A 26602-nucleotide genomic window follows, 5' to 3' on the forward strand; every position below is an offset into this window, starting at 1 on the left:
GTGTTTCAAACTGCCTCTACGGACAGATCAGTTTTGACATAATCTGATTTCCCCAGGCAAAAAGGTTGCTTTCTCTGTCAAGAGCTTCATTTTTATATATCATATACTTGCGATAAAAGATATTGCTATTGGAGATATAAACTGATCGTGTTACTTATCTCAGTTATTCTCTTTTAGTTGAGAGATATTGGTGTATTTGGAATTTTTTCAGATATTTTTCATATTTAACAAAGTGTTTGTAACTAAATTTACCACCAAGTGTTAAATATTTTCATTAAATATTTCAATTTGGAATTTTTTAAGTGTTCAATAAAAAAGAAATTATCATTCATATTGACCGTGTGTTTGCATTTTTAACGAATGTAAATTTCTTTTTAAAGGATCAAGAACACCTGAAGCCGCAGATCGTCCACGCACTTTCCAATGCAGAGCTCTACTGTTTGGCATTGGCAAATATCTATTCAGATCCAAATTATCATAATCAGAATCATTGCGGTATTCTGCAAGCTCTTGCCAGAAAGGGTGTTTACCTTGCGGAGCCAAATAATACTCAACTCACCGAAACGATCCTCATTCAAAATTCACCACTCAAAATGGTAAGATTAACATCGTGTTCTAATATTAAAAGAAACACCTACTTCTTCTCTACTTAAGTTGGTGTACGCGTTACAGTCCGCGCATATGGCTGTGATAGAGGGCCTGATGGTCCTGTACGCGAAGGAAGTAGTGACAGGAGATCGAGTGGTGTCGGCGATTCGACGGTTCGATCCCCAGGCCGATGTGGACGTTCCAACGGACCACGAGAAGGGTCTTCTCCTCTGGATAAGCCACGCGTCGCACGCGTTGATCGCGAAAATTCAAACGGAGGAGGGTGCCGGTGACAAAACCCGACTGCCAGAGTTGCCAGCTGCCAAGGACTTCCAATCGTTGTGCGACGGTGTAGGCCTAGCCGCCGTCGTCGCCTTTTATTGTCCCGGCGAATTGAATTGGATGGAGATCCGAGTGTCGAAGAGACCATCGATCGCGGACGCGTTGCACAATTTATCCTTGGTCCACGCATTTTGTAACAGATGTCTACCGTATTCCATTTTTCATATGCAACCCGAAGACGTGACGTATATGAGGGGGTAAGAAACTGAAGAAGAGAACGATAAACATTGTTACACTTAACCCTTTGACTGCGATACCGCGCGATATTCGCATGTCAGCCGCTGTGACTGCTCGTCGCACATCGTTATGTTTATTGACCAAAGTATACATTCAACTAATTAGAATAAACTTAGAGAACGTATATATTGATAGACATGCGAGGGTGTATACATGCCTTTCGTAGTCAAAGGGTCAATACTGTTCGAGGTTTCGGAGTGTATGTTGTATCTGGAAGGAAATTGTTATCAATGTTTAGGAATGATGAAGTTACGCCTAGAAAACTCAAACATTATTAAATATGACAGACTAAACTGTAAAAACCTGAAACATTCATGAAGATTTTTGAATACAAAGTGATAGATGTAAATGAACTTTGATGTATTAGCTGCTTATGTTTCAATTTCAACTTGATTTCTGTCATACATAATCCAATCTAGTGATGAGTGCTTGTATAATCGTTTCTTTGTAAGGCAAAGATAAAGCTCCGAAGAAATTTCGTAAAATTTGTTAATCATTCAGGAATGATTCTTGGATGAGAATTCTCTGAATGAGTCACGGTGTTACTGTATGTTCAAGGTTTTCTCTAGTTGAAGCAACTTATTTCTGTGATCAGGTCAATGAAGCAAAACTTAGTCGTTTTCCTGGCGGACATGTACAACGTTCTGGAGATACATCCCGCGAAATGCGTTCGTTACCCGGGCGAGGAGAGGGCGATGCAGTTCTTAGATGGTACGTAGATCAATGAAAAGAAATTTGAATGAAAATTCTTAATTAATAAGTATATTTGGAGAGATTTGTTCGACACTATGAACGCACCCTTTGATCAGGAAGGGCTGATGAATATTTTGGTATCCATGGATTAATGTGATTGGTGAAGGCTGCGTACATTCTTGTATTGGACTTACCCGTTCTATAATTTATTTTTACTTTATACTTTATTTCCATGGAATCCCGTTTCTACTGCGGCCAATCTAATCTCTCTGTTCCCTGTTAAGCTTTATCCGCAAAGAATGTTCTTTATCTGATTACTTAACCAGAAAATTATCAAAATGAAACGTAAGAAGCATTGGCTGCGGTTGGAACGGTATATCACGCTTTTTATCAGTGTCAGTACACACACTCGTTCCCAGTCTCGAGATCCAGGTCCTTCTAGCAGCGACTAACGATACGCGTAACTACTCTACTTTCTTCTTTAAAAAAAGAAAAAAACAAATAAAATGTTTGATTAAGAAAAGGTGAAGAGAAAAAAAAAAACTGAAAAAGAGCAGCAACGATACTCCAAGTAAAATAATGTAATCACACTATAATGTAAAACTGTAATATTTCCATATATTTCTATGGCGTAACCTTCTTGATGCTTGACAACCAACGCTATCCTCGCCTTCTTCTTTCGTCAACTTCCGGTTGCCAATGAACGAATACGGTGCCGGTGACGGGTGCAGCCTGCCCGCGCAATAGTCATGGCGTAGCTCATAAAAGAAGTCTACCACAGTCTATAGCTCCGATACCTGATCTGAGAAGCAACCTCTCCGTATCCGCGCCAGGCTTCACAGGTACCCATAACGTTACCAAACAACCAAATCATGAAACTAGGTGGTCTTCTCTTGTGAATCGCGTTTAATCGCCGACATGACGTGTTGATTTTTTGTAGAAGCGTTCACTGATATTTAACAAATAAATAAAATACATCGTTCAGGTCTTCCGAGGGAACAACTACCTCTCGAGTTTGTTCGTTCGTTCCTCGATGTGTGTTCTTTCTTTTGGCTCTTTCTTCTTCTTCTTCTTCTTTTTGTTTTTAAATTTATTTTTGATTTTTAGTTTCTTGGTTTTCCTAGCTGTTTCAGGCCACTAAATTTTAAATGCCATACATTTTACTATGCCGTAGAATTGGTATTGCTGTATTTTTCAGCATTTAGAAAGAAGAATAAAAAAACATGTGTTGTGCATTTAAAAAGTGGCACCCTGTTTCGATTATCTGTGTAACAAGAGGCAGAAACTATTAGGCGTACCGCTTCTTTACTAACAATCTTATTTGCTCGATATTCAACACCATGGCACGTAACTGATCTTCCGAACAAGAATGCATGCACGTTTTTGCGATAAACCGTTACTTAACTTATTAAACATTCAGTTGCTGCTTGCGTTGTCGTTCGCTTTCCTTTTATTTCCATCATTTTGCATGTTTACCTTTTTGTCATCTGTCGTTGCGCGATAAGGGGAGAAGTCTGGACGATTCATTAATATATCCACTCCATATTGAGTTAGTATACTTGTTTTGCAACGTACATTATCTATGTTATCGCGAGTTTTGTTCATTTGTGTTTTGTGTGTCTCCACAGTGAATCATTTTGTTCTCCTTTTTTATTTTTTTTATACAATTTTTTATTTTGAATGGGTCACCGATTCGTGACAACGATTAGAAATACTAGAGATTAGTTTGTGTACCATTAACCCTTTGGTGTATTAATTTTTTTTTAGACTCAGTATATCCCTAGTTGAAATTGGAACATTGTATTTTTCAAATTCTAGCTGAGATTTAAATTCAAATTTATTTCATGTTATAAGACAAAGGGTTAATGAATTTTTTTTTGCTCACCAGACGAGTGTATTTTATCACAATGTGTAACACTAGCTTTCGTACCATAGATTTTGATCCTCGAAACTCGAGCGCATTGAATTTGTAATACAATTTTGTAAGTTGTAAATTTTTGTGTGGCGCACAAGTTTCCTTCGGTACTTCACGATGCAAAGTTTGCACCGATGGATAGGATCCTTCTGAACTTTTACTGTTTCACGCGTCAAAATAATTGCTGACTTAGATATTGATACTATCCTCTGTACGTAGATAGACAATCAATACAGCATTGAATTGTTTTCTAGTTGCGAAAGCACCCTCGTCCTCCTCTGTCAAGAAGTCGCAATCGTTGCAACAAACTGCCGAGAATTATTCTCACGATGACAGGTACAGTTTCATATTATATTTAAATACTTGAGATCCTTATAAAGACATAACGAGAGTAATTAGTTAAAAGACGAATAAACTTCTCACGTGTCACAGAATGATCTCGAGTAACCCTTGTATTTCACTAATTCTGTTCACGTTGCAGACGAGCGGGAAGCGAAGAAAGTTTCGTAGTCCATCGGGGTAAAGGCATTCCTACGTTAAGCTCCGTAGCTGATGAGAAATCTGTAACTAGAGCAGACGCCGCTGGTCGGCCGAGCAACTGGGAAGATCAGAGGAGAAGCTCTTATGCTGGCCGACGATCCAGACGTAACAGCGTCTCGGATGATTCTCAGTTGACCATCGAGAACTTTGGTGGATCTCAGGTATTCAGAGCAAAGCGTGTTGCAATAAAAAAAAAAGAAGGAATTAGTCGAGTGATAACGTCTGTCTGTGCAGGATAATTTACATAACTTCGGTAGAAATCCGGACAAAGAGGTCGGAGCTCACATAGGAAAACGTAGCACCACAGAGCCCACGTTACCCGCAAGATCCAGCGTTCAGGATGTATACGGTAGCGGTGTTCAGCACATACTTTCTGATAATGGATACGGGAACGAAGAACCAGCGAAACTGAGAAGGCAAACTTCCAACTCCAGCTTGGACAACGTCGCGCTCAAGCAGATTTTACATTCCAGTGATAACGATAATTCGGAAGGAGACACGTCCAAGTTGGCGAGCTTCGCGAATCTAAGTAGACAAAGCTCGGATAAGGGGATCAATCTGACGTATACGGAACAGGAACGCGAGGATATCACATCAAAATCGAATCTTTCGAACAAAAAACACGGCCAAACGAACGGTAACGGGAATGGGGAAAAGAAAACGACGTTTGCCACCTTACCAAACACAACGACATGGCAACAGCAGAGTAATCAACAGTCTCAGCAGGCGGAACAACACTCTGTTGGTATGTATTTGTTGGTCGATGAATGTAGATTGTAGAGTTGAAATGAGGATGAACGATGATACTGACCGGCTAAATGAAATTCGTACGAGCAGATGAAAACGGTGGTAACACGATTATGGCATCGCAACTGAATAACATTAGATTGAAGCTGGAGGAGAAACGGCGTCACATAGAGAACGAGAAGAGGAGAATGGAGGTTGTCATGTCGAAACAACGTCAAAAAGTGGGGAAAGCTGCGTTCTTGCAAGCTGTCACCAAGGTAAAACCCGCGATTATGTTCACACTGACGATCACGAAGCTCGCGTTCTCCATTTTGGACCTCATGATCGAGTTTCAGCCAGACCACTATCATGGCCTTTTTAATGATTTGTTTCCTTCATTGATACTTGACAGAAAAGTATAACTTAATATTGTGAGGATTAACTTTTAGTTTAATTAAAATGAAACAGAACATTGAATACAGCCATGAGGTACTTGAAGTTTAGCTACGGGTGTTTAGTATAGAGCAATGCATAAATTGTAAGTTGAACACTAAACGGTTTCTTTTTCTTCTGCAACAAAATTTTCTTTAGATTTTGAAGCAGTTGAACATTTTATTGTGTATTTGCATACATATTTTATTTGATTTCATACCTGGCTGTATTACTATATTCGATTATTTTGAAGTAGCGTGCAAGCGAGCTTGCAATAATAATCCTTTATTTCAGGTAAATGCAGCATATTTTTTCAATACTTATTTTTTTTTTTTTTCTAATATCTATTCTTCTATATCGTTAGCTTCTCAAGTAATGAATTTGTGTGTAGTTGCAAATGCGACATAATCTTGATGCCTAATTATGGTTCATGCAAATAATCTTTATTGCCAGCTGTATACTATTGTAATACTTTCTCTTTCTAATCTTTCAGCTGTACTTGGTGGTAAGTGCATGCTGATGCAATAAAATTATATTACAAAATTAAATAATTATATATAGACTACACACTTGATACAATAATATAGGCTATCAGAGTTCATTGAATGCCATTCTGATTTTTCTGTTTCCATATACAAAATCTTCCTATTATTAACATAAATATGGATGTACATTAAACAAAAAGCAATGTTTAAATTAATGCGGTGGTGGTATGCATGCTGTACTTACTCTTTAGTAGTTTCTTACCAACAAAGTTACATTCAACTTAACTTGTTTACATTATTCAATAATCAAGATAGAAAAAGTTCTTGATATAGATAATACTATAATAGATAGTTCATAGTAAAGGATTTATTGCATTGAGGAAGTTAGTTAATTATAATGAAAGCACCTTAGTTCCTTTTTAAAAGATTTAAACAACCAGATAGAAAGTCGTACTTTCATTGATGTTGAAGATATGCAGTATGGAAATTCTTGAAAAGTTCTGAAATGGTGCAATAGCGAATAAAGCCATTGGCAATGAAGTATTTGCAATTCTTTGAACTGGCTTTGGCATTTAGTGCTTGAATGTAACATACATTTTACTATGGAGAACTCCGACCATGGTATGGTGGTTGGTGACATATCGGACTCGCCATATGCGGACTCCAAGTACTTAACAAGGCACGGTGCTTGGGCTGGTTGCAGGGTAAGGTTAAATCTCCTTCTTCGTCAACGTCTGGGGGGGACAGTCCGGCTGAAATTGGTCCCCCCACTCCTGTAACCTCCGGATCTTCGGGGGATACCCCGACAAGTGTTTCCGAGACGACCCTCGTAACCCAACAACCCTCTCAAGAAAAACCACAGAGACCCTTCTCGCTCAAGGTACGATATTTTAACAGAATGTTCAATGCAGATGAACATTTGAAAGCAATACACTTGCTGATTCGCTGATTTGTTTAGATTTACATACATACATGCTTATGTATGGCTTTTAAGTATTCGTTAACTCTCTTTTGTACCTATTAGTATTTCTGCTTCGAAGAACACAGTAAAAGATTTTGAATATTTATTCTTAATTATATTAATACATAAAAAGATGTAAAGAGTAGTAATAATGTGCTATAGTGTGCTGCAAGTAAGATAGACAGTGTGCTTAATATAATTTCTTATTAAAGGATAGTTTTATTTGAGTTCTTAACAACAGATAATCATTTTGCTTCTTGTCGCTTACATTTAGTCATAGAGGAAAACGAAACAGTCCCAATGCATTCTGTGGTCTTTAAAATGAATTTGACATTCTGCTCCCACATTTCAATGCAGTTTGTACAATATCGCTCTCGGAACGCATGGTACAGTACTAAACACTCTCTGGATCAGAAATGTGTTTGGAAGTTGATTTACAGTTGTTGTTCGTGGTGGTGGTACTTTACTCTTGTATTCTATTTTTCATTCTTTGGCACAAAAATCTTAACAATACCAATTTTACATTGGAATAATATGTACTGTATGTATGAATACATTGGATTGATTTAATGTTATATATGTATTTTTAACTGAGTAGTTAATGGTAGCAATTAATCTGTATTAACTGTAATCCCACCTGCTACTTTGACTAAAAATGATAAAAATGGCAGTTCTAGTATTTGCAGTTATTAATTAAACAAGTATATAAAAATAAGGTTTATAAATTATCTCTAAATTTCTGATTATCAAACATATAAGATATCCAAATTAAATAATCATCTGAATACTATTTTTATTTCTCACTTACATTAAACTCCCATCCCTCTATACATTGTACATCCACAGGTAAACTATGTATTTTTAATAGAGATATTTGTACACACATTAACAAAATTTAATATCCTTTCAATATAAAATATATATGTGTAGGAATAATTTAATAAAATTTCAATAACACAAATTTGCCTGTAGGTGTATGCCATACCAATAGTATCAATGGAAGTTCTATTTACATCCTTTAAATAATCTTTTCATATTTATACCAATGACTATAGGAAATTAGCGAAGATGTTCGGGATGTTGAACACAAATGGTTGGAACATGATGGTAGTGCACCATTTATTGAAACAAGACGTACTCCAGATATTGAGAATATGGATCTTGAGCAATATCATCAATCAATTTCACAGTCAGTATTTATATTCATTTGATTGAACATTTGTATGAATGTTCAATTTTTGTGGCCTTTTTTGAATAGACATACACTTTTTCACAGAATGAATAACAGCCTTAGTGAAATACAAGCTGATATACAACGTTTAGCAAATCAACAGAACCAGATACAACAGCAACATTTAATGACCCAACATCAACAACAAATGCAACAGCAGCTGCAACAGTTACAGAGTCTTAGTCAGCAACATTTGCAGGTATGCATTATTTTCCATCAATATTTTTTTGCTTTGATTTTATTATTTTCTAATGTCTATATCTTCTTTCTGGTTCTTTAGAGTTTTGGAATAGCACCAATAAATCCATTAACATCTAAACTTCAAGATTCTCAACAGCAATCTCAGTTCTACTTACATGATCAACCACAGCTGCAAAGACGAATGTGGGGTCAACCACCTCCTACTCAAAGTTTAGCAAATGAAATGGCTGCGGTTGGTTACCAGCAACCTATGGATCCACGATACGGCACTCAACCAACAAGTACATATATTATGGATCAATTGATTAAACAAAGTTTAGATAAAAATAAGCTTTTAGGAATTTATAATTTACTTTACGTCACAAAATCTATAGCTTATCAACAAGATATGCGCTTATATCAAGATACACGAAATTGGGGAACCCATCCACCTCAACAGAAAGGATTTGTTTTGCACGATACTCCTCAGGAACCAAGGTACCTTAACGGTGGGGATCATAGTCTTTGTAATAATCAAATGAGTCACCCTGGTTCTACATATCCATCATCTGCATCTATCTTCAATCAAACTCCACCATCTTCTGCTAGTCCACAACATCGTAATGCTGTGAGTAACTTACTTAGGTCCATTGTTGTTTAAAAAACAATAAAATATATCACTAAATTTAACAAATCTAGCTTATAAAATTTCATTTTACTTAGATTAATTATATTCGTAATGAAACATAAAGAGGGGATGAAAAATATTTAAAATGAAATTAAATTTATTTGTTCGAATTGTATGATGTTTCATTTTTTTTTGATCGGTTGCATAGCACATGAGTTGCTTCATATATATAAGTAAGCAGCAGTCAAGGAACCAGTTAGTGATGTAATGCACATTTATAGATACTCTTTAACACTTAGTATGGCAGATGTTCCTCGTACCGAAGTTTCAACGTTCAGACGCTTGTATTTTCTAGTGAAATTATCTGTTTTGTTTTGAATTATATTTAAAGATATTAACAAAATGCGACTTTTTTATTCGTCAACTATTAGTAATTCATATAATTACCATTATGAGGTTTGTTATAATTTGGCATAGTGATGTGTATATTATCAAGGAACTTTTCAATACAACTAAATAACAAAAATTCTAATGCTCTTTGGGGATACAAGATGGTAAATTGATTTTTTCTATTATTTATTTCAAATAGGTTCATCGAATAAGTCAGTTAATGAGTGAAAGTCCTGAACCAAAAAGGCCAACTGTGCATCATATACCAATTAAGTGTGAAAGTCCTACAGAAAAGAGGCAAGTTACTGCGTTACATGCCCCCGTTCCAGCTCCACCCGTTGATGACATGAAACCTCAAAATATATCATTTATCGGTAAGCATATTTTTGTCCATTGACTCTGTGACATCATCTGTAACGCTCGGAAAAACTTCATCGAATTCATATTTTCTTATTTATTCATTCTTTTGTTATGTTTGTTATGTTTATTCATTGATATATTTTAAAGGAAATGATGATGAGCTTACACAAGGTATAAGAGGTTTACACATTACGTCTGGCAGCCGTACATATAGAATTCCATCACCAACTAGACCTTCGATATCACGTAATTCATTTCAACCTCACCCATCATTAAGAGAAGCCACACCATCCCCATCAGGTACGCCAGAGGTGACACCTCTCGATCCAACGGATGCTGGTGAAAAAGGATTTTACATTTGCTTCGATAACGATGCACCGAAAAAACCAAAACCAACTCTTAGAGTGAAAAGAACATCACCTAAAAAGGTAAATGCATTATTATAAAAGAAGGTACAAAGGATATTACTATAGTTAAACTTTTTAATATCTTCTTCAGGAAAGAAGCGTATCGTCTTATGTTGATAACGAAGACTTTATGGTACGTCCTGAATCTCCATCTGTGAGTGCTGTTGATAGGCAACAGAAACAACTGGAAACTCAACGAGATTTCGATCGGGAAAAGCATCGTCAAGCGGATGAAAGAGAATTTCAACGACAAGAAATGCGAGATAGGGAATTACAAAGAGAAGTGGAAAGAGAAAAACAAAGAGAACGACGCGAGACTAGTGCGGAAGGTCGACAATCTGGAGTTGGCTTGATAATCGGAAATCAACTTGCAAATCCTGATCCAGTACGTTTCCGCAATGAATGTCATAAACTTGATCAATTTTAATTTAACTACTTTACTTTTGTAGAATTCTTTGGATGAAATGGAGCGAAAGAAGGAACGTATAATGTTGCTGTCACTACAAAGAAGACAACAACAAGAAGAAATGAAAGAGAGAAAAGAGGCAGAAGCTCAAGCGCGTCGAGAACAAGAGAAATTAAAAGCAGAGGAGAGAGCTCGTAAAAAGGAAGAGGAAAGGCAACGAAGAGCGGCTATTTTAGAACAGCATAAAGTAAAGAAGGCGATAGAAGAAGCGGAAAGAGAAGTGCGTGTTCTTTCTAAAATTAACGTCAATGTTTTTCTTCATTAGCTGCTCAATGTCATTATTGCTATTTAGGGAAAAGTAATCGATAAAGAGCTTCTAAATGCAATAAAACCAACAAAATTGCGTAATAAGACTGCTACAACCCGACCACGGCCCAAGACAATTCATGTGGATGCTGGTGCAGATTTGGATTCTGGAGCTCTCACGCCTAGTCGAGGGAAAAAGGGTTCTTCTTCTAATTTAAGTACAGGTACGCGAATGGACATAACATGGTTCAGTAGTGTAAGTAGTGTGATCAGTATTTCTTGGAGATCAATCGTACAAACATAAACGTAAATTATGTAGCATATATGTAGTTGAAATAATTCATGTTTACATGACACAGTTCAGTATATGTTTATCTCCAAGATAACAGTTACCACTGCTACCATAAAGAGTGTATTCCTTTGTTATAATCTTCTAATATAGTTTCTCAATGTTGTAATGTAATTGCATTTATTCTTTGCATGGCGAAGATTCGAGTCAAGAAAGTTTTATTTTTCTTTAGTAACCGCCGTCTTTTTCCATATTGATTTTTTATTGTAATTGTTTTCTTTTTTGTTTTGTTTAATAAGATTTCACCCAGTTCACAAATCACACGCTCTAAATTTTCTCGGCTATTGCTAGTTTATCAAGTCGATTCATTTGAAACGAGAATGTCAACGAACAATAATTGACTTCGTACATATCCTAGACTCATTCGACTAAACTAGAATAGTGAAGAAAATTCGAGCTGATTGTTTTGCACTAACACACTTACTGTAGCGTCGCTGACCTCCCCGACGATGAGGCGAGACTACTACCGAGGCTCGCAGGACAGTCTCACTGCTGCCCATTTCGATGAACGACGTTCCGGCCCTCTTTATCGGGGCGGCAGTCTCAGGGGTATGCACAACACACACTCTCTGACTCGCATTTCTATCTGAAACATTACATGTATGTTAGCTTTTGACATAAGAAGAACGCGTACGAAAAGCTAAATGAAAAAAAGAAAAAAAAACGATCAAATTAAAATATGAAATATCCTGTGATTATCAACATTAGTTTTGCTGCTTAATGTTTAACCCTTTCGTTACTTAGGATGTTTATAACTATTCAGTACATATAAAAGAATATACTAAAATAAATTATTATTACATGGTAAGTCAGAAGAATTTAAATATAGCCTTAGCGGAAGGGTTAATAACAATAATGTTAAAATTAAATTCATAAATAAAGAATAATACGTTATACTAAAGACATTAGCTAAATTGGAAAATACTCGGTCGTGTATTGTATTTAATTATTTTCATCAAAATTAATAAGTTTCATTATATGAATGATCTATCATAGCACTTTTTCTTTTTGTATTTTGCATGCATCGATTAATTTATTAAACTATCTGTTAATTAGTGTAATGTTGTAGTTATAGATATTTAAAACATAATAGTATCTAGTATCGTCCTGGAGAAGAACTAACTGATTGTAATAGAGGTACCCTATTTTAGTATCTTCCGTAGATTCACCCGACGACGGTAGAGGTTCTTCCCCTTGCCGAAGTATGAATCAACTTGGTCGACGTGGTTCCTACAAAACGTCCAGAGGTGGGTTCATTAATTATTACGTAGTAAGAATGCCGTATCATGTTCCTTAAACGTTTGGCTTGATGAAAGTAGACTCGTTGCAGGATGTATCACTGGTATGGGCAGCTACTGTATCCAATCTTACAGTTGTTGAATATTTCATTAGTGTTTGATTATCCTTCAGATTAATCTAAGTAAGGTTTACTTAATGGTATATCACTTTATTTTTTATAAGTAGCGCCTTTTTATAGTAGATTCTTTCAGTTGGAACGCAACATTGTTTCTGCACCAACCTGCACCAGCTACCTTGAATTTTTGATGTTCCTAATGGACATGGCTCGTAGTTAGACTCTGCCCCCTGATGCAATGACGTACGATTGAAGCATCCCCTACTATTTAATCCTTTGATCGTACATAGCGTTTGGAATGTAACAAGGTAAACATTGCATTATTGCAGATGTGCAGGAGCCTCAGCAACAGGTTAGAGGCAGGCCTAAATACCCGAGTTACCAAAACTTTAAGGGGAGAAAGTCTAATTCCTTGATGAATTTGTGTGGTAAGAAGCACCAGTGACTTGGAATACGTTTAATTCCCCCTTCTATCGTGCAACAGTATTTTTACGTGTCAAGTACACCGTTCCAATTTATTGTAGGCTATAATAGCATTCACGTAGTCGCATGACGGCAGATCGGAGGCACAGGTGGCAGTGAAACTTATACTTACACGCATACACCAACAGCACATTATTATCTATGTATTCAAAATTCCATCTGGCTACGTTTACTTGACATTAACTTGAAATACATATATATAAATAAAACAGTATCAAGTATGTTTTAGATTTGCCTATGAAGAACAGATGGAATTTTGATTCTCATTCACAGGATAACTCATTTGCTGCAGTAGATAAGATTAAATTGATGCTTGTTGGGCTTATTGTTGTACAGCACTGGTTTGTGGGTACGGATACTTTTCAGTGTATTTTTCAGATTATTGTTGGTGGTTCCAGTTTCCATTTTAATAACCTTTCACTCTGACTCACATTTAGGTCCTGTATCATATGGTTATCCTATCACTTATGTTGGATATGTATTTTTTCTGTCGCTCCTTTCTCTTTTTATTTCCAGGTATTATGGTAATTAAGCGTAACAAGTTCATACATAATCTTTCTACTCCTCGATATATCTCTGAAGTATTATCAATATAAAATATTAATATCTAATTAATGAATTGTATGATAGAATGAACTTGTTACGCTTTATCTGTTCGCCTATCGATCACAGAATTGTCGCATAGCAGTCATATGTTTCATTACAAGCAAATTTGTCCAATATCTCGCGTGTTACAAAGTCTTTAGATAAGAATAGAGTCCGGTGTAAATTATTGTCAAAATTCCTGATAAATAGTTCCTTATTAGATCGAGTTAGAAACAAAATCCTCTGTTTTGTAATAATATAGATGAATAAATAGAATCAGAGAGTCTTGATCCTTGTTCGTGCAATATCAATTTATGTTAAGGGTGAACATTTTATATTGGACGCAAGCTATGAAGATGGATATTCTTGAAGGTCCTTTGTAAGTCTAACAAGTGACTAATATTTCTCGGTATATATGAGGAACTAACCGTTAGTAATTAATATAAGAAACAAAGATTACCTCAATTAAATTTATTCTTGCTTTTGGATGGGTAAACGTGTTATCGTCGACTGACCCGTTGAAGATTGTATCTCTTGTCCTTTGTCGTGAACGGACACGTACGTTCGAAACTTTTCTTTTTTATTTCTATCTTCATATTATTGAGCTTGCGTTCGCAGGTCCGAGTAGTGATCAAGACGGTATGATGTGTCGATACACAGATACGGACAGCGGCCTGGGCAGAGCAACACCACCGAGGAGAGCACCGAGTCCTGGCATGGGTAGCATGAGGCATCTTCCATCACCATCGGGTCCTGGCTCTCTACCTCCTGGTTTGATGACTAAGAGACGAGTGTTTGATGATGGTAGCAGTGACATCAGTAGCACGCCAAGTTCAATGATGGACTACAATGGTGAGTAAACTCCAATCTTGAACTCTTGTAAAATGGTTGATATAGAATTATAGAACGTTTATTAAATAAGTTATAGAATTTTAACAATAGCTCATCTTCAACAGGTCCAAGGCTGTACAAACAGCCAACGACTAAGTCGAATCGTGGAATAATGTTGAACGCCGTGGAATACTGTGTATTTCCTGGTACGGTAAACAAAGAAGCGAAAAGAAGAGTTTTAGACGAGATTGCAAGATCGGAAAGCAAGCACTTCCTTATTTTATTTCGAGATGCTGGCTGTCAATTCCGGGCTCTTTATTCGTACTGCCCTGATAGAGAAGAAGTATCTAAATTGTACGGTACTGGACCGAAACAAGTTACTGATAAAATGTTCGACAAATTTTTCAAGTAAGTCTATCATTTTCCTATTCTTCTTTTTACTATGAATACACACATATCACAAGGTAATTGCTTATTTACTACAAAGTTTTATATTAAATGATAGAACAGAATTTAGAAATTCATTTTTTGATTATTAATGACTATTAATGTTAGTTTCAATTTTAATATTATATGTGCGTATAGTAGGTGCTTATATGTGTGAAATAGATAGTTAAATTTAGAAATGAAATTACATGTATAATAATTATCGAGATTAACAAGTTTTATGTAAAATATAAGTACATTGAATCAAAAACCCTGGAGAACGTGTAATTGTAAATATAATTTACAATATAAATGTATTTATTTGATTGTAGATACAATTCGGGAGGAAAATGCTTTTCACAAGTTCACACGAAGCATCTGACCGTAACCATAGATGCCTTTACGATACACAATAGCCTTTGGCAGGGCAAGAAGGTGAATTTGCCGAACAAGAAAGACATGCCTCTCGTCATATAGTTTTACACAAGTGTCACACTTAACATTAATGCTACTATACCCTCTGTTGTTCATAGTTACTATTTTAATACAGGCCCATATTAAATTAATGCAAACGTTGCGTTCTTAGTCAATTTTATAAAAGGCAAATGATTGATGCTGATTCGTACAGAGACGAATGTGCAATCTTCATTCGAGCGTTTGCGCGATTGCACGCTATACTTAAACGGCGTATTGTTACCCTAATTACATCATTTCTTTTTGTCATTTGTTCTCTTTTTGTTTTTTTTTTGTTTTGTTTTATTTCGTTTGTAAGTTAACATTGGCATCAATCACTGTGTCGTAAGATTTACCAATTATCTATTAATAGGAATGGTTTGTTGTCAGTATCTAATACCTTTGCGGACTAACTTTCGACTTGTAAGCTGCTGTGTTGTAAATGAAACATGTGACTGATGTTGAAAAGGTATTAATTTTTTTTTTCTTTTAATAATCGTTTTTTTCGCTAAGAGAGGCAGGGCTTTCATAAATGTCATGTAAAACGAATGTTTTGTCTTTGTATTGCATAAAGTAATTCGCACATGTTTCCTCGTTACGCGTAAATTAAAAATTCTTAATTGTCATTATTCTTATTCTTCATATTATTATAATAGCACTTTTACAGATTGCTAAACATAAATGGAGGATCATTAATTTGAATCTATTTACTGACAAAAGTTTTCAATGTAATCTTTCTATTTAGTATTTAAAAAACCGGAACAATAAGTGCTTTTTTTGTGCAATATTGAGCACGGCAGGTCTCCCTAGAGAAGGTCAGAAATCCGACAACCCGTGAGGCCTATGGGGAATGGGAGGCATTGCCATTTTCTCAGGGGAATCCTGCCATGCTCGGTACTGTACAAAAGCTGAGTTTTTATTATTATGAGTTTAATGTGAAAATAGTTTTTATCAAATGATTTAGACCGTTAACTGGGTCAGGTTTTAAATTCTCATTCTCTCGTGTCTAATAAAACAAAAATTAATAATATCGTATATTTTTCTTCGAATTAAAGTATAACAATACTGTTTAAATACAAAAGTCTTTCAGTGTTTCGTCCAAAATTTCTTCGTTCGTTATGTCTTTACAAAATTTTCTTTCTTTTGCATGCACCTTTGTCATCTTTTAAACCGAATTAATGATTCCTCATTAAGTATTGAGATTTGCAGCTGTTGACGGTTGCAGCAACGTTCGTAGGTGTAATTCATTCTTTAACCAGAAGCGTGTAAGAACCAGCTCACGGACTAAAAAGTAAAAATTGTGGATTTGTAAATAAATAAGTTGATTCTGATTAGTGAAAGAGAATACCAAATCAGCCTTAAGATCGATCTGAATGCAATCGATGATGTGCAAGGATTTCCTTTACGGTGTAGGTACACACTATAATTTATATAATGTCGCATTGATTTTTAAATTCTAAAGCGAATTTTGTGAAGTGTGTTAGGTATATAGTGTCCTAGTGAAAATAAGAAAAATACTGTTGTACAAACATTGGCTCAATTATGTTTCATTAAAAAGTTATAATGAAAATATGGAATGACAAGGGACTTGTTCTTCATAAATAAAGTTCTACCCCATTACAATTTCTTAACAAAACATAAACTTATGTTTATACAACATTCTTTTTCTTATTTCTATTTGTAAAACATATTGGGACACAGGGGAGAGTATGAAAACCTGTACCAAAAGTAAATTCGTTCTCTAAGAAGAATTTTGGTAATTGATAAGTGTTATTCATGTGTGAAAAATGGCTAAAGAAACTAAGATTTTCGATCGTGTGCTCTCTTATTTTTTCTATTATACTTTCTTACGCGCAATATATACTTATTTTGTATGATCTATCAGACAGTATGAACTCCAGAATTTTGTAAGAGGAAGGCAGAGAATGGCAAAAAGTACCCATAACAACAAACTCGATGTGTGCACAGATTTTTAAAGAAATTTCATATTTATTTGAATTTCCTAGGCCTAAACGATTTTTAATACAACAGCCCATAATCTGCGTTTCTCGTGAACGAGTTAACAATTTATTTATAAACATCGTAGCGTATGAAAAATTTTAACGAAGCGGATTAAAGTTTAAATCGTTCGTGAGTTGATTGATCGTCCCTTTTTATGAGTTTTATCGACAGTATACAGGGTGTTTCAAAGAAAATACTTAAAATTTTTCAACTTTGATTCGATTACGTTTAAAATAGCCAATGAAGTAAACTTTCATTCTAAATTTTTCATCTGTTTTTTTCTTATTTAGAAACGCTCTGTATGTATTCTTGGTTCTCCAGCTGGCAATTGTTCTTTTTATTTAGTATGGTTTGTGTCATTTCCTAATGGAACGTGTCAGTCCAATTTCCAGCGAAACGTAACACGCGCCTCTCGTATTGTACATGATGACTAATTAGCATAATAATGTTAATGGGAAGAACTATTTATTGTGCCATAAATTACAATGTCCGCCTTTCGTGTGGGACTGGCACTGACCCTTCCACCACTTCGACGATTCAATTTTTCTTTCTTTTTCTGTTTCTTTTTTTTAACGCGTACACAGCAATTCGTTTATCGTAATATACCGATAGAAGGAATGAATAGAAAATAGATAGAGATATAAAATACGATTTTGTACAGAATTATGGAGGGTCTATATTCAATTAAAGAATTTTCCTTTCGTTTTTGCTTAAGTTATATATAATGTATCTATTATAGAATTTATTAACCTTTTGTGGTTAATTTAATTTAATTTAATGCGCTCTGACTACTGCCGCAAATACTTTAGGATGCAAAGTAATAGAAATTTAAGAAACTTACCTTAGAATTTTCCTTTCTGGGGCTTTCAAAGTTTACTGATACTTCAGGCAATAAAATTTAACTATAGGAAGCTCATTTCTACCACAAAGGGTTAATTTTACATTAATTAGGTATTTGTACATGTTCCAAGAATTTTTGAAAATACCGGGAAATCAGTTACTTCGAACAAGACCCCCTGTATTCTACGATAGCATACCACAACTGGACCGTATTATTATTAATTATTAAGTAATTACGCAACATATCGAAATTCATGTTCATAATGATTAATCGCGAACGAAAATATATTTTTAATTCGCAACGATACACTTGGTTCGATTGTCCCAAGATTTATTTTGAAAGTCTCCGATAAAGAAGAGACTTAAAAAAGAAAATTATTAGAATGAAAAATCCGTCGATTGTAGTATCCAAAGAAATTCATTATTCTATTCTCGTCTAATTGTAAATCTATTTGCGTACTGTCGTAAAAAAATGATGAATAGAGATGAAAAAAAAAAGTTAATAAATAAATAAAACGTTTGCGAGCTTCAGACTCCGAAGATAGTCCGACTTGACAATATTGAACACGAAGTAAAAGTAAATTAAACGCCATAAGTTGAAGTTGTAAAGAATGAAAGCGCAAGTCGTAGACAAAGTCTACGATGACAACTATAAACGAACGATGAAGATTATGATAAACGATATTTATATAGTAGTCACTAATCTTAAGAATCAACAAGAGGATCGGCTTGCGGATGAAAGGGATTGAAATATTCTAAGAAAGTTACGAATAATAGTAAGAGAAGGTTTCAGAGAGAAGGATACGTAAGAATTGTAGCTGAAAGGATGAAGTAATTGGCGCTTGTGCTTGATATTTATATTTTTCGAAGCAGAGAAATATTATTAGTGAGCTGTTGGTAACCGGCGCGATAAAACGAAAAATTGAAACACGGAGATTAAAAAAAAAAAAACGAATACGGGATATACATATATAAATAATCGCGCTTACTAATAATAAACAATTACATTTACGTAATAATTCTTGATTTTTATTGTCACGAGGAAAGATGAAGTATATTATGAAAAAAAGAAAAAAAACTGAAAAAACTTTATCGAATCGTACACCTGTTCGATTTATCCATGTCTGTAAATATTATGTTTTTATATATGCATAAATGAAACTACTACTCGATGATATATATATTTATTGAGTACGTCAAGTAAAATTTGGGTCATATTTTACTGTTAGCAATCTTGCAGCGAATGTCATCAATAAAATTTAATAACCCACTTTGCAATAGACTTTTATTCTTTTGCGAATGATAATATTATATATATATATATATATATGGAAGTAAGTGTGTCTTTTTTGTCTTAATTGGTTGTGTAATTGTAAATGTATATATAATAACTTTTGGAGTACAGAAGAAGGGTGAATTAGATGACCATACTTTCTCATTGTTATATATTTTATACACAATAGCGGAGGCGTCATTGTTAATTTTTCTGCATATGTATAATATATTACAATTCAACGAATAAGAAGAAAAAAAAATACTAGACATAAATATCAAAATATTCCTGTGCAGAACTTGGTCTCTCCCTAACACGACGTTATTGCTTAATTAAGGACACTTTACAGGGCGTTGGATCTGACTTCTTCTCCTTTTCTTAAATATATTAAAACACTCGATATTTTTACTATCGCTAGAAAAGTACAAAATAATTTCTCATCTCGTTTATCCTTTCTTTTTTAAAATAATACGATTTCAATCGAGCATATTATTCCATGGCCGCATGCTCGATCAAAATCGTCGGTTGCGCTTACATAAGTAATAATAAATAGCTTTAAATACTGATGTACAATTGCTTTGTGACTTACAAATGAGTTACAATTAAACTATATGGCAGTGATCTTGCTACTTACAGATATGTCGTGATATTTGCTTTCGTTTTTTTCTTATAGCGGTTCTACAATTCGGTGCGAATTTGTGCCATAATTTGTTGAATGCTTTGTTAATCGTTTCTCAAACTATGCCTTGACCATTTTATTTGCATATTTATTTTGTAACGCATTACGACAATTTTTGTGATGAAATTCATAATAACATGTGTGTATATGGAAAAATATCTTTCATCTATTAGCATACTTCCAAAATATTGTCATAAATATCATTAAAATACCTATTGGAATGGCAATATGAAGTGCAACGAATTGTTTGTACTTTGTTATTGCTTGCTAATGGTATGTACGAACATTTTCCAACTTTTAAATACTGTGATGGATCATTCAATTAATCTGCTGCAATAGTAGAAGAAATAACATAAATTTACAATTGTTAGTTTCTGTTATTTTCAAAGTATAAATAATTATATTAATGTACAAATTAATTGTTAATATTTAACTTAATTTTTCTTTACATATAAAATAGAGAAGAGAATTCTTTAGATCTTGCAGCAATAAAAAAAAAAACAAGTTTGAGAAACATTGATGTAAATAAGCTTGCATGTTAGCATCTTTTGGCTTGGTTTTATATTATGTCTTAACAATTACAAATTTCCCATCACGATATGGCACTTGATCCTGGTGTGAAATTGTATTGAACACACTTCATGAAAACTTCTCGAGAATTGTGCGTCCATTGAACAGTCTTTGGAACTAAATTGAACAACTCAGAGGAGTTCACACGTTGTACTGATTATCATTGTACTGGGCAGGAGCTCAGGTGAATATTATGCAATTCGTCCATGTCTGTCCAATCCCTTCTCTCTCCCCCTATCATTACATTTCTTATGCATCCATTGAAGTGGTCCCTTGTTATCAGTGTTCCTTTTGGAGCAGAGGCTGAAATATTACAATAAACTCTATTAACAAAACTAAAAACAAATCAACATTAAAAGTTTAATATTCTTAAAAAGGATATTGATTTACAAGTTGAAAAGCTATAGACTTCAGCAAAAGGTAATTGATTAATTTACCTGGTAAACCACCAATGTAAAGGGGCCCGGAGACTGTAGAGTCCATTATATGGTAATTGACATTAGCTGGAAGGCCATATTTTTGGTCCATTTCGTCAACTTTCAATGCCAACTCTTCATCGTTATAAACTGCTTGTATTCTGTGCCATCGGTTGTCACAGATCGTGTATGGACTAGTGAAACGTTGCTCTACATACAACGGATTGTTGTCTCCCAGATCGCCTGACATGATCACTTTACCATTGTTCAATTCCAATGATAATGAAGGTGAATTACCAGGCGCTGTTATGGAAAGCAACACACCCGATAACTCTGACGTTCTGAATTCTAATTGAAGCTCTAAAACTGCACCTAGTTCAAAGTTTCTTTCTGAAAAAGAAAAAATATTGTTTTTTAATTACAATTTGTATCATGGGAGTTATTTAAAATATGTATTATCTTCAGATCTTACTGTATATGGCATATGCTTCATCCTGGAAGTAAGCCCCACTTTCAACATTTGGGAAACATTGGCCAACATGGTAAGCCCTGCTCGTAGATCCAACCATATCATAAACATTTCCATTGACTCTTAAACCTCTGATACACCCTTTTAACGTCTCTAGTTTAACTACTACTTGTTCAGGTATCGGGGTCCCACTCTCAGGAAGTCCTCCAATGTACATCATAGACGCCAGTCCAATCTTCCTTGGCACTTTAATTGTACGAGGTGTTTGGGCATCCACCAGTAACGTCAGCTTTCTTTCATCATGACTAATAACAACATGATGCCAATTACCGTCATTAAACGGTGTCTTAAATAATATTTCTTTCTTTTGTTTGCTTTTCACCAAAAGAAGAAGCTGACCGTCTCTTATTACGACCATGAGGTAATGCTTTGGTCTGACGCCCTGAAGAACACATGAGAATACATTTTAATATTTATTATAATAAATTGTTGAGGGATATTGAAAACTTCCTTTTTACGTACTGGAGTGATGAATAAGAGTCCATTTGGATAATACGTCCGGAAGTCGAACTCTATCGCGTATTTCTTCTCCCAGAATTTCTTAAAATTTAGATAAAGTTGAGTGTGGCTGTTTGGTTTGTCTCCGAATTTCAGAGCACCAGGTTCCAACGAGTAATATGGAACTTTCTGACAACCTTCCGGTTGAGTAGATAATCCTCTGGATAAAGATGCTGATGGCGTGTAAGTAGGAGGATCCTTTCCCATGCTGGGTCCGGGACGACCGATGAGGGCATGGTCGAAACTGACAACTTCGTCAAATCTAATGATACTGAAAAAAGATTTTTAATTATGAATATCTTGATTTGTGTATCTGTAATCCTGCTTGGGGTTATAGAAGTTCAAATTACCCTGCAAATCTTTAACATTAGAAAAGAAAAGCTTAAGTTTATTTTACTTACTCCTCATTAAATACTGCGTCTTTAATAGCGCCGTACAAAGGAGTAGTGGTAGTGATCATTTTGGTATTGTTGATAAGTACTGGCAAGCCCCCAAAGAACAGTCCTCCATTTCCTTCAGGAGCCTTAATAGCGGCACTTGTTGGTGATCTACCCGAGGTCTGATAAGCATCATCTATTCGTAACTCAACATCTTTCCGCCTTTTAATTATCGTCACTGAATGATATCGTCCATCGTTAAAAGTATCATTCGATTGTAAAACCAGCTCTCCTCTTCCAGCGTTTAAACGCACTTGTACTTGTCCATTGATTAAGCACACTGAATAATAACTGTCTCTCTGAAAGAATCAATTAAATACAATTTTAAATTTAAACATTTAACTAAGCAAAACAATTTTCAGGTCTATTTAAAGAAAAAGAAAATAATTAATTTTACATATATTTACCTCTTCATTTCCATGTCGTATATTAGTTACCCGTTCTTCTTGTCCTTCAAACGTAGATAGAAGAAGCACAGCTTCTGTTTGCATCGTTCTAAAGGAGAAGCTTACCGTGGAATTTATTTTGCGAAGGGTATAGGCAGCATGTTCCAAATAACCGTCTCCGTAGAATCCTACTATTTTTAATGGCTGTAAAAATCAAAATTTAATATAGATAAAGTTTAAGGAAAATTATTAGTTCCTATTATTTCTTCTTTATTAACTTACTTTATTTCCACAGGTAGGTTCGACGCCGTAATACTGTTCAGCCATGGGATCGTAGCCTTCCTGTACAATAATATTGGACATGCATCCAAGAAATGAAACTTGCGGAGGTAGCATGAGTTTCTCTGCCCGGAAACTCGGCGGTACACCCCCGATGTAATATTTAGCCTGAATGAAATCAGGAATGTCGTCTTTCTTGGGCTGAGGGGTAGGTACACCGATTTTTTTGTCCGCATCCCCAACGCTCAAACTACACTTTTCAATGTTCTTACGAAGGTGATACTGTCTAAACGCATCCACCTTTGTCCAGTTTCCGGTATTGTACTTCGAGTACGAGGACATTTCCATGCTTACATTGCTACCATAACCAATGTGGAGGATCACCTTTCCTTCTCTAAGGAAGATCATGATATGCTGATACTGCAAGTAAGAAATAAAGTTAAATTATGTTTAATTCCAATTTTAATTATAATTGCTATATTTTTCACGCACATTCTTTGGATTTATAGCCAGAAATAGCAGAGCATTCTCATCGTAAGTTCTGAAATTAATAGACACTCCAAATGTGTATTTATTGTACGGGCCTGAAGAGACTCTGTTTCTAACTGCATAGCCTTCTCCATTGAAACTGTAAGCTATATCGTCCCTAACATCTTCCACTCTATAATAATAAAGTAAATCATTAAATAAATGAAGAAACAGCACTTATGCTGTACACAGGTTTTCCTAATTACCCTTCTACACATGCTCTGCAAGCCATATCCGGCGCAGTTGTGATGAAATTCCAAAGACCTATAGGTTTTCCATCTAAAATAACTTGATGCACACAACCTGGAAGTCCATTATTTGCAAGGAGTTCTGTTCTTCTTCGTTGAGACCTAGGAATTCCACCTATCCAGACACGATCTGCGGCAGTGACATCGAAACGACCATACTCAAAATCTGTTGAATTTGTTACAGGAGGATATCCTCCGATTGCAGATGCCTGTTTTCGCACGTATAATTTGCCTAGATGACGCATTCTGGAAAAATATATATAGTAAAATTAATGGAAGAAGTATATTAAACTTTATAGCAGATATTAACACTAGAATTACCAATCCAGTCAAAATGACTGGCTTCAAGTTTCTTATTTTAATTTATAAATTTTAACGAGGTGTTAAATTCTGTTTCATCCCTTATCTGTTTAATTGTATACATTATTTCCAATTTAAAAATAAATGTGCATCAAACGATGATAATTCTAATGTTAAAAACTGAACTGAACTTTTGAGATTCCATTGCTTTATCATTGTAAATTATTAGAGTTACGATGAATTAATTATTTAAAAATATAATTTCTCTTTCAAAAATACAATACCTCTCAGCCTCAATGCGGTACCAAGACGAATCATTCCGAAGATCACCACTTTCAATTACTTCAGGATGAACAAGGATTCCTGTGCCTCCTCCAACATTCCACACAAATCTTACTCTCTTGTCAACAATCTCCAAAGCAATAAAGTCATCCTGCAAATAGTACAAATATAAGAAACATTTTAGGCATATAAATTTTACAATTTCAGAAAGCTATGATAGATTTTGAAAAATCAAGCCAAGTTCAATGATTTAAGTATCCTATACTACTTACATTTATGCTACTTGGTAGATAGAACAAGGGACCTTCTTTCCTTGGTTTTGGAAGGGCAAAAGTCATCACGATTGTATTTGTCGATGATGGTTGTAACGTCGATGGTCTATAAGATCGAATGCACTCTTTTCCTTCAGTTGATCTTAACGACACTCGAATCTGTAGAAATAGAAAATAGAAAATTAATAATGAAATTTTTGAAAATAAATTACAATAACCACTGTATAAAATTATAATTACTCCATCGGCAGTGTTTCTAGCTTCCGCAATTTTGTCTTTAAGATTCTGCAATTTCGATGCTAAAGTATCGTTCCATTTATCGAATACATTCTTCCTTTTCACGGCAGCATTAGATAAACTAATTAATTTCGCATCAGCCTTTTTAATGTTACTCAACGCCTCGGTTACTGAAATGATTTTCAATTATTATTTTAATTCAACAATGGTAAATACAATTAAATATATGTAATGTATCTTACATTTTTCACTGGCTAAACTAATCTTTGAATCTCCTTCTCTTTTTAATTCATACAATTTTGGTTTTAATCTGTTAACAATTCCTTCATTGTAGTCATCAATTAATCTTTGATTATCTTTAACTGTTTCTACCACTTCTTCATTATCGTCTAGTATATTCTGAATATTTTCACGCACTGTAAGAAATAAATAAATATACAATAACAACTGTTATCTTTTTTGTAGACTTATAACATTCAGTGACAGTGAGTTTGTAATTTCATATGATAAAATAATTAACAATAATTTAATAAGACACTTACGTCTTTCGCTATCATTTTGCAAGCTCTGTAATTTTACATTGACTTGATTATCCTTGACTCCAGTATTATTCAAAGTGTTTTTCAGAGCATTTACAGCTTGCTTTTGAAAATCTAGCTGGTCGCTAGCATTCTGGACAATTTTTCCATGCTTTTCCGCGCTATCCCATTGCTTGGACGAGGCCAGCGATATTTCTTTAGATTCGTCCAGAAGCGACTTTGATTTTGGTCCATTAGGAAATGTCTGTACAATAAGTATTTTCGAAATCATTATTTATAAAATATAATAATAATACTATTAAAAGATTAAACACCAAAATCATTATTATATTTAAGAAATTCTTGTTGATTTTACAATTACCATAAATTAATTTAAAAATAACGCAATTAATTTAATATTATTTCTAATAAAACCAGGGTGTCATTAATTAATAACAGATAATGTTAATTAGTTCATTAATAATGAAACGTTTTCCTACCTTGTTATAAGTGTCATCAGCAATATCTTTAGCTGCCTTTGCTGTGATATTTGCAGTTCTTATGCTATCGGCGATATTCTTGTATGCTTGACTGGCCTTCAGGGGGCTAGCTGCGATATTTCTTGTCTCGGAAAACAGACTGCTCGGCAGAAACGCCAAGTTGCACTTTATCAAGTTATCGATCGTCAATTACATTAAGCAATATAGTGTATAATTAATTAACGATTATTGATTCGCGACTGGAACTGTCGAATTTTCGATTCTTTTCTTATAAAGCCGTATACTTTAGCGTCATTTTATTAACACAGATTATTATCCATTTGACTTTACATTACTTAGATTTCACTTTATTATTACAGGACCAGTGCGAAACATTTTTCAAATAGTCAAGTTGTACTTATTTTACGAAGATCAATTTCATTACTAATGAAAGATTATAATTTACTATTAAAACATCTGTTACTTGACTATTTAAACATTACTAAACATTGAAATTTTCTG

At 34.6% G+C, this 26602-nt stretch overlaps 2 protein-coding genes across 18 annotated transcripts in view; one reads left to right on the forward strand and one right to left on the reverse strand.

Annotated features, from left to right (window-relative positions):
* The window catches only part of LOC114882860 (patronin), a 48008-nt gene extending 28577 nt beyond the window's left edge, over window positions 1-19431 (forward strand). For 2 of the 15 annotated variants that reach the window (XM_029199978.2, XM_029200030.2), the window contains exons 3-27: window positions 381-596; window positions 673-1127; window positions 1763-1878; window positions 2592-2702; window positions 4030-4111; window positions 4257-4476; window positions 4550-5060; window positions 5153-5319; window positions 5967-5978; window positions 6662-6838; window positions 7975-8108; window positions 8196-8349; window positions 8431-8632; window positions 8726-8958; window positions 9548-9722; window positions 9856-10136; window positions 10207-10500; window positions 10565-10801; window positions 10874-11051; window positions 11606-11725; window positions 12328-12423; window positions 12860-12958; window positions 14217-14450; window positions 14555-14837; window positions 15188-19431. In XM_029199978.2, coding sequence (XP_029055811.1) covers window positions 381-596; window positions 673-1127; window positions 1763-1878; window positions 2592-2702; window positions 4030-4111; window positions 4257-4476; window positions 4550-5060; window positions 5153-5319; window positions 5967-5978; window positions 6662-6838; window positions 7975-8108; window positions 8196-8349; window positions 8431-8632; window positions 8726-8958; window positions 9548-9722; window positions 9856-10136; window positions 10207-10500; window positions 10565-10801; window positions 10874-11051; window positions 11606-11725; window positions 12328-12423; window positions 12860-12958; window positions 14217-14450; window positions 14555-14837; window positions 15188-15332 — 4932 coding nt within the window. In that variant the 3' untranslated portion in view covers window positions 15333-19431. The remainder of the gene's footprint in view (window positions 1-380; window positions 597-672; window positions 1128-1762; window positions 1879-2591; window positions 2703-4029; window positions 4112-4256; window positions 4477-4549; window positions 5061-5152; window positions 5320-5966; window positions 5979-6661; window positions 6839-7974; window positions 8109-8195; window positions 8350-8430; window positions 8633-8725; window positions 8959-9547; window positions 9723-9855; window positions 10137-10206; window positions 10501-10564; window positions 10802-10873; window positions 11052-11605; window positions 11726-12327; window positions 12424-12859; window positions 12959-14216; window positions 14451-14554; window positions 14838-15187) is intronic. The other 13 variants (XM_029200015.2, XM_029199997.2, XM_029200005.2 and 10 more) reach the window with 13 other exon arrangements.
* A 148-nt stretch (window positions 19432-19579) lies between these two features.
* LOC114882853 (laminin subunit alpha-1) overlaps window positions 19580-26602 on the reverse strand; it is a 119922-nt gene continuing 112899 nt past the window's right edge. For all 3 annotated transcript variants that reach the window (XM_046285343.1, XM_046285342.1, XM_046285344.1), the window contains 15 exons: window positions 26102-26240; window positions 25626-25866; window positions 25326-25499; window positions 25087-25253; window positions 24847-25005; window positions 24577-24725; window positions 23951-24238; window positions 23709-23877; window positions 23220-23636; window positions 22959-23141; window positions 22516-22850; window positions 22079-22385; window positions 21560-21998; window positions 21109-21477; window positions 19580-20974 (listed from right to left, as the gene is read on the reverse strand). In XM_046285343.1, coding sequence (XP_046141299.1) covers window positions 20832-20974; window positions 21109-21477; window positions 21560-21998; window positions 22079-22385; window positions 22516-22850; window positions 22959-23141; window positions 23220-23636; window positions 23709-23877; window positions 23951-24238; window positions 24577-24725; window positions 24847-25005; window positions 25087-25253; window positions 25326-25499; window positions 25626-25866; window positions 26102-26240 — 3679 coding nt within the window. In that variant the 3' untranslated portion in view covers window positions 19580-20831. The remainder of the gene's footprint in view (window positions 20975-21108; window positions 21478-21559; window positions 21999-22078; window positions 22386-22515; window positions 22851-22958; window positions 23142-23219; window positions 23637-23708; window positions 23878-23950; window positions 24239-24576; window positions 24726-24846; window positions 25006-25086; window positions 25254-25325; window positions 25500-25625; window positions 25867-26101; window positions 26241-26602) is intronic.

This window comes from Osmia bicornis, chromosome 4 (assembly GCF_907164935.1).
Source record: "Osmia bicornis bicornis chromosome 4, iOsmBic2.1, whole genome shotgun sequence".
NCBI classification, from domain to species: domain Eukaryota; kingdom Metazoa; phylum Arthropoda; class Insecta; order Hymenoptera; family Megachilidae; genus Osmia; species Osmia bicornis.